This window comes from Anopheles bellator, chromosome 1 (assembly GCF_943735745.2).
Source record: "Anopheles bellator chromosome 1, idAnoBellAS_SP24_06.2, whole genome shotgun sequence".
Classification (NCBI taxonomy): Eukaryota; Metazoa; Arthropoda; class Insecta; order Diptera; family Culicidae; genus Anopheles; species Anopheles bellator.
In genome coordinates, this window is record NC_071285.1 from 44,908,826 (window position 1) to 44,916,325 (window position 7,500).

The window sequence follows — 7,500 nt, forward strand, 5'->3', positions numbered from 1 at the left end:
TTATGAAAGTTTATAAAAAGAGTTAAATCATTTTAAACCTACATCACCTACATCATCATCAGACATCTGAAGCATTTTCCGAATTCCCATGGCCCACTCTCAGTGGGGTGTCACACAGCATAAAGTGGGCCATTAAAAGACGAAAGATCGTCGGGACGGCAGACCGGCAGACGTCCGGCAACCACTTACCGGGTCGATCGAACGGCGAATATCATTGCCCGGAAATTTGTAAACATACTTCTTCAACAGTCCAGAAGAAGGGGAAGCAAAAAATCAACCGAGATCGATCGAGATCGGAACTGAAATGCGATCCACTCGAGTCGTCGGGTCGCCGGGGTGAAAGTAACCGAACGGGTCCGGTCCGGTCCACGGCCGGTTGTGTAAATATTTACATACTAATTAGCCATTAGGTGCACGCGATTGGGGCCGCCCAGATGCTGGGTGGGGGGGTCGAGGTGCACCATTTCGCACCATCCAACAGGTGGTGGGTCTCCGGCGTGCGGATCACGAGAAGATGCTTCATTTCTTCGCGGACCTCGGAGCTTCACACGATTGACAACAACATCGGCACCGTGGACGAGTGGAATGTTGGGCACGAAATCGGCGTACGCATAAAACAAACAATGGCTGGCGCCACGTCGGGGTGCAAAAGAAACATTATTCCGTGTCCGTCGTCGGTGTTTGAAAATGGCCGGAAAACAGTCCGGACCGGCCCCCGGGCTTACTGATAGTTTCCGATTAAATTGTTACCACATTAGGACGATCGACGTGAGGGTCTCTCGAATCGGTTCGCTCCCTCAACCATGTGCTGGGCAATTGTTACTGCTACGCTCCGGTTGGCAAACGGTTGGAGTCGGACTTTATATTGCATATAAACCAGCAAAAATGATTCACTACAAGAATGTTAAATAATAAGGGCAAAAGCGACTAAAAATACAGCTCACAAGCGCATGCAAACTACATCATTCGGCACATCCAAAGCGCTATCTACACTTTACGTAAGCACGTGCACTATCTACAGCATACAATCCATGCCAGAAGCAACGCATAAGACCACCCAGCAGCAGCAGTAGCGGCTCAGTTTCCGGAAATAGTTTCCTTTTTGTTGTTGATTCGATTGTTGTGTTTTCTAAACTTTGAGACCAGTTTTGGGGTGTATGTGTGTAGCGAAGATTGGTGAGCCTTGAGGGAGGGACTGTTATGTTACTTATGTTTTCCGCTCTCAAAGCATACACGGGCGTAGCGCGATCAAGCGAACCGAACCGAAAGAAAAACAAAAGACACATCTTCATCCTGGAGATTCCCTGGTACCTGTGGATGAATGTCGGGAGGCAGTAGTTCGTGTGGACGGAAGCGGGTTCCTGGGGTGGGGCGGGCAGGATGAGCGGGATAACGTGTGTGTGTGTGTACAGTATGTGTGTCTGGCAGGGACGAAGCGAAGCAGCATGGAGCATAAGCATAAGAGAGACCGCGCCGTGACATGAATCGTGACTCGACTCGCGACTCGGATAGTGTTCTGAGGCGGCCCACCACATGGGGCTGGGTGGGCGAGAGGGGTTCGGTGGTGGTTCGTGTTAGGTTTGGCAAGATTGACCTCAGCCGTAAATTATATCTACACGAAAAGGTACGATCGAGTGCCCCGAACCGAACCTTCTCAGTGGTCGGATTTTGGTATTCCGGGGGGAAAAACCATGTTCAATGTGAGGGGGGGAGGGTAGTGTGAGTCGGGTGGGGTGGTGAAGCCGGCGGGGTTGTAGTGTTCCGATGCCCCTCCCCGAGGGGGCACCCGAGGATGGCTGGTTCTCTTCGCCGCTTCGCTGGCTCCAGTTTTCTGTTTGTGTTGCCTAATTGATCGAGGGGAGGCCTGGTGATCGAGGATGAAGGGAAGGATCGAGGGGGTTGTGTGTGTGTATGTGTTCTGTATGAATAGTACCATTTTAATCCACTCCGTCGCGAGTGTCCAATTCTACCCAATGGATGCAAATTCGAAAGTCAACAAAAAGAAAACCAATTCCAATACACTGAAACACAACGGCGGCATTCCCGAACAGCGATACAGAGAATACTTAAACGCTACCACAAATACACACAACAACAGAGTAAAACGGGATGACAGTAGAGAGTGAAGGATGTGCGTGGAACCGGATTGCAACTCCGGGGAACGGCTCCGGAATGCACGTGAAACACGCGGCACGAAAATCTTCTGGGCTCTGGGCTCGGGATTTGGGAGCATTTTTCTAACCGAAACCGAAACAAAACCAGGGAAAATGGAAAAGGCAATCCGAAAGATCCGGAACAAAGGTTAACGGAGAACCGAGCAAAAGTAAACGAAAGAATGGTCAACCCGGAATCCCGCTTCCTTCGGACACCGAACGCGGTCCCGAAGGTCCTTGCGAATTTTGGCAAATGTTCGAAAACGGGTGAGCCCGAAAGGAAGAGATCTACACCGACGCGCACACGGGAAGAACCCGGGAGGTCCGATTCGAATATTCGCCAACGGAAGATAGCGGGTACGTGCGATTAAACTTTTCAAACTCCAACGAGCGAGTGTTGGCCCCGCAGGCAACTTGATAAGGAAAGCACCGACACCCAAAAAAACCGGGGCCAGCAACAATGATTACTGAATTAACAAATGGCGGCTGGGGCAGATCGGTAGCCTCCCGAATAAAACGAAAGGGCAACTCCGTTTCCCCGGTTAATCCGGTTACCGGAGGCCGGAAAGGTACGGGGCGCGAAGCCAGGACAAAACAAAGGAATCTGGTACGACCGCGAATCGCGAACGAACGGAAGAAAAAAAAAAGCGAATGGGACAGCGTTTTGGAAAGCAAAAAATTGAGCCGGGTTTCGTTTCGCCTTCGTTTTTTTTTGGTCTGGGTTTGGTTCAACCGGGTGGGATCCGTTTCTGGGGAGGAGCGAGAGGGGCTGGGATTATCTTTTGATAGGGAGTTCCTTTTTTGTTCTTCTTTTCGTATCATTAGTCCTGCGTCTTGGCATCGAAACATGGGAAGAAAACTGACCAAAAACTTGCACAGCACCAGCGAAATCCGGAACGTTGCGGCGCGGGGCCGAGACCGGGCGTCTGGCGGACATCGGCTTGCCGTCCCCGGAAAGTGGGTGGTGGGTAGCCGGAGGGTGGTTGCTGGTACCCTGCTCCCCGCGGCAGGAGATGGCATCGCCGGGCCAACGCAGTCTGCCCCGAGCCGCGAACGCTGCGGGCAGAAAAGCAGCCCGCGCGAGGACGTGAGGCGGGCGCGAGGGGCTGCTTTTCCCCGGATTTCGGACCACACCACGGGGTCCACGCTTATTAGGGGGTGCGCTCCGTGTTTCGTACACAAAGTTTTCGTCGTCAACAGAGGATTCTACAGCACGCCTGCCGCCTGGTCGTATCGCGTTTGCCCATTCCGAACAGGTGTGTCTGTGTCAGTGTGATTGTGTGCTTCACAGCAACCAGTAGCTGCTCTCTCTTCTCTCTCTCTCACTCTCTCGCTCTCTTTCTCTCTAGAGAGGACTTCGGCACTGCGCTATCATGAGCGGGCCCTCTTCATTTCCGGCGCTGACGAAGACGATGACGGTGATGATGATGATTGTTGTGGTGTCTCACGCTGCACGCTGACCCGAAGCCCTCTCATATGGCGCTGTAAATCTTAGGTTTAGTATTTAGTTACGCGAACACAGACGAAAACGATAACACATTCCCCTCAAGGAGTTGGTGGGAAACAAATAACTTTGTACAAAAATCGCGTCCCACAAATCCGGCAAATGTTGGAGAACTCGAATCAGAGAGAACAATGGAGTGGAAATGCGTGTGCGACGACGTGTATGGGTGAGTGGAACAATAGAAAGGCGGAAGTGAACGGTGGTGATGAAATGGTGGGCAGGCTGACTGTGTTTGGGGTGGAAAACACGGTGCTATCGCTGGCCAATCTCGCAAAACCCGGGCGTATGGTTTGCGGCCATTTACACCACCCAGTTGGGTTGATAGCACACCGTCCAGTGTGTTCCCAGGACCTCGGAACCTTCGGAGGTGATCCGTCAGCACAAGGATCCGGCCGGTCCGGGTACGGTAGCAGAGCACACAAAACACAATATATCAACACACATCGTTACACAACATCTACCATTGAAAAGCAACATTTTTTTTTTCGATTCTATGCTCGGTTAGTCACAGATCAGTGTGTGTATGTGTGCGCGAGAGATCGGCGGTGATCGATGGAGGGTCCGATGTGGGAAGGAAACATAAAAGCATGGTGTGACCATAATACTGTCTCTGTACGGTGAGTTACAGCCACCGGAAGTGTTTGGACTCCGTCGTGTGTTTGGACCAAATTGACTCCGGGACAGGACTGTGGCTCCACCTAGACCTCCCCATCGGCACCTCCATTAGTGTGTGTGTGTGGATATGTTAGTGTGCTCCTGTATTGGTTAGCAAACAATAAACAATTAAACGACAGCGACAGTGGTACGACCACACAACATCGATGTTGCGGCACGGTTTACTGATAACGCAAAACATAACGCGGCCGATATCAAACATAAATCAGGTTCGGTTAGGGGGAGGGGGCGGTTCGGCGTCACGTAATATCGAAGCCCCGGGCGCACAACAAAAGCATAAGTAGAATGGGACACTAATTGCCCCTAATCGGTAAAGAGAATTACTTTTGAAGACTAACAAAAAACGGGAACCCCGCGCAAGGGTTTTTGGGGAAACGAAAATGGCCGGCAAAAGGCGTGTATCGATGTCAAATCATAATCATTATCGAACGTAGCTCAGTCATTAGTCCGTCGGTGGGTCGGTACACGGTACGGATCGAGATACCGATCGTCATTCCGTTGAGATTCCTATGGTCACCTGTTACGACAAGTTTCGGTAGCAAACAGATCCGGGTGTTGTCAAAAACAAAGCAAACACTTTTGGAACAGAAAAAGGGGGACCAGAGTGTGTTGTGTTGGTGTTTAATTATGATAATTTCGATCTTTTCGATGGTATGTGTATAAACAGTACAATTATTATTATGATCGTGATTACAAAACCAAAACATCATCCATCTTTGGCGGTCACTGGGACTACCGACGAAGAAAGGGATCGTGCCTCCGGGCGGCACTAGGTCAGCCGTTCCGGAACGGCCACGCACGTCTGTGCCGTCTGTAACCTATTTTTACCCCGTGCGAACGTTCCGTCATCCGTTCCCGGCCATCCGGTGCGTAGCCGGCGGCCTGAGGAAATAATAATTTATCGCTAATAATGGCCGGCCTTGTGTGCCGGCGTTCATTGTTGGGACCTAACGCAACAGAGCCATCTCGTGGTTGTCCGCCACTCACGCGCACGCCAAAAGTAAATTGATCGATGAAGAGTAACTCGCTTAGACGAACATCATTAGTCCTGGTCCGCCGCTGGTACGCCAACAAATGGCTGCCCACTTTCGAGCCTAATAGAGCCCCGAAGTGGCCGGTGCACGCTTGGCGACCGAGAGGTCCTTATTCCGGGTTTCCTTAGATTGTGGCCATTAATTATGCACGACATTTTCGCCGTCTCCAGACGGTGAGTCTAGTCCGTCGTCGGCCATTCATTGACGAGCGATTCATTAGTCATAATCATCGTGGAGCTTGCTAGCCATCGCTAGAAACTATTCGGTGGCACCGGTTACGAAGAAGTTTCCGGGACCGGGTCCGCAAGTTCGTCAAACCGAACTTGCCGTGGATCCCGCAAGATCGAACGATGTCTAAACTACCGGCGCCACACCGATTAATAATTCATTCACTTCGGTGAACGGACGCCACGGTGTGTTGGCTTCTTAGTCAACTGGTTCTGCCACCAGGCAGTTATTGCTGAACTCCTAGAATTTACATTACCCGGGCACCGATTCAAGTGAGTTCACCGGGGACTGCCGGATTCCCACAGTCGACAGGCCAATTATTTTAACGTTCATTTTACATGCTCCCCAAGAGTGTACCGGTGAGTTTGGTGCTTGCAATTAATGCACCCATTTTGAGTGACCCCAGGCGACCGAATGTCACTCCGACAGAGGACCACAATCAACGAAATGAGCTGCCAACCCGGAAGCTTCCCGGAAGGTCCTCCGGGATGCAAACCTGCATCCCGGCTCAATTAGTCAAATTCATCCGCACCGTCGTTGTAACGGGAGAAGTCATCGATTATTTGCTCTCTCCCGAGACTGGCCTGAGGATTGTCAGATTTATGTTGGCAAAACGGCGGAAAAACAATATCCTCATTGTGCTCGGGGCAATCCTTCACCCCGCGGGGCGGGACGCCCCGAAGGATTTAAAAAGTCAATTTGTTATCCGATCCAGCGCCAGCGCCGAGGCTTGTGCACTTTTTGTGATGCACCATTACGACATTACGACTCTGTGTCGTTAGGCTAATGCGAGCGTGTAATCCGATCAACTCAGGACACGGTCCGGAATCGTGTTCGTCTTCCTGAACCAGCTCACCCTAACACGATTAGTAGCATTAGGCAGGGCGGGCCAGCGGGTTCAAAGGGACCCCGGTGGCAATAAATTTCAATCGCTCGCTAAAACGGTTCGAAAATCCGATATTGATTTTAAGTAATTGATTTCGGCCAAGATAGGGTGCCTTCCCAACTTACCAACTCAAACGGCTCGTCTAAAAGGCCACAAACCGCTGTAGGCCGCGAAAAGTACCAAAATAATTCGCAAAAAACCATCAAAACATCGAGTCAAGCACCATCAACTGACAGTTGACGTTTGGCAAATGTCAAACCCGTTTCCCGGTTGAAGGAATGTCACTTTGGGATTTGCCTATTTTCCACGCTCCCCACTTGGGGCCCCTCACTTCATTAAAAAGTAGATCAAAAAGGGTGGCAACATTTCTGAAGCATATGCTCCCGGCTCTCTGGGTGCCCTTCAGGGAGGTAGCTCCGTGGGTCCAAAACAACATCTAAATGTTATCGCGCGGCACTGCGCCACATTGTACCACTCGGCTCGGCTCGGCTTTTAGGATAATTGTTTTTGAGCCGATGCCAAATAAAAGAGCATGTCCCGCAACTCCCAGTCGACTCCCAGCCAACAGCTGCTAACCGGTCCACTGCATCCGGCACGCGGACTCAGAAAGTCAGACTGCATGTTTCCGGGTTCGCATTGGCGAGGGCTGCTAAGTGCAGCGCTGCGGACAGAAATCGTGACAAGTTTGTGTGTTCTTTCCCTGCTGGGTGACGGACATCCCGAAGACGCGGAAGAACTGAAGATGACAGGAACGGGACGATGAAGGCGATGAAGGCGTGTCGGCTGATGGATGGAATGTCTGGGCGAGATGTGAGACTGCGAGAGACTGTCGGGTTCCGATCGACCCGGAACGGGCTGTGGATCGACTCCACTGGTTCCACAGGCTCGGGAGCCTCCCACCGGACCGCTGGATGAGGAGCAAGCCCGCTCCGCACTTACCCTGGCGGCGAAACTGGTGTTGGGTTTCTCCAGCAGCTCCCAGAGGTACTTCTGGTACTGGGCGCACTTGCCGTCCCCGAA

The 7,500-nt window shown here is 51.6% G+C and overlaps 1 protein-coding gene across 1 annotated transcript in view; it reads right to left on the minus strand.

Annotated features, from left to right (window-relative positions):
* LOC131207929 (potassium voltage-gated channel protein Shab) overlaps positions 1 to 7,500 on the minus strand; it is a 31,544-nt gene that overhangs the window by 22,561 nt on the left and 1,483 nt on the right. Inside the window, exon 2 of the mRNA XM_058200568.1 lies at positions 7,420 to 7,500. This exon is cut by the window's right edge and continues 454 nt beyond it. Within this exon, the coding sequence (XP_058056551.1) occupies positions 7,420 to 7,500 (81 nt within the window). The remainder of the gene's footprint in view (positions 1 to 7,419) is intronic.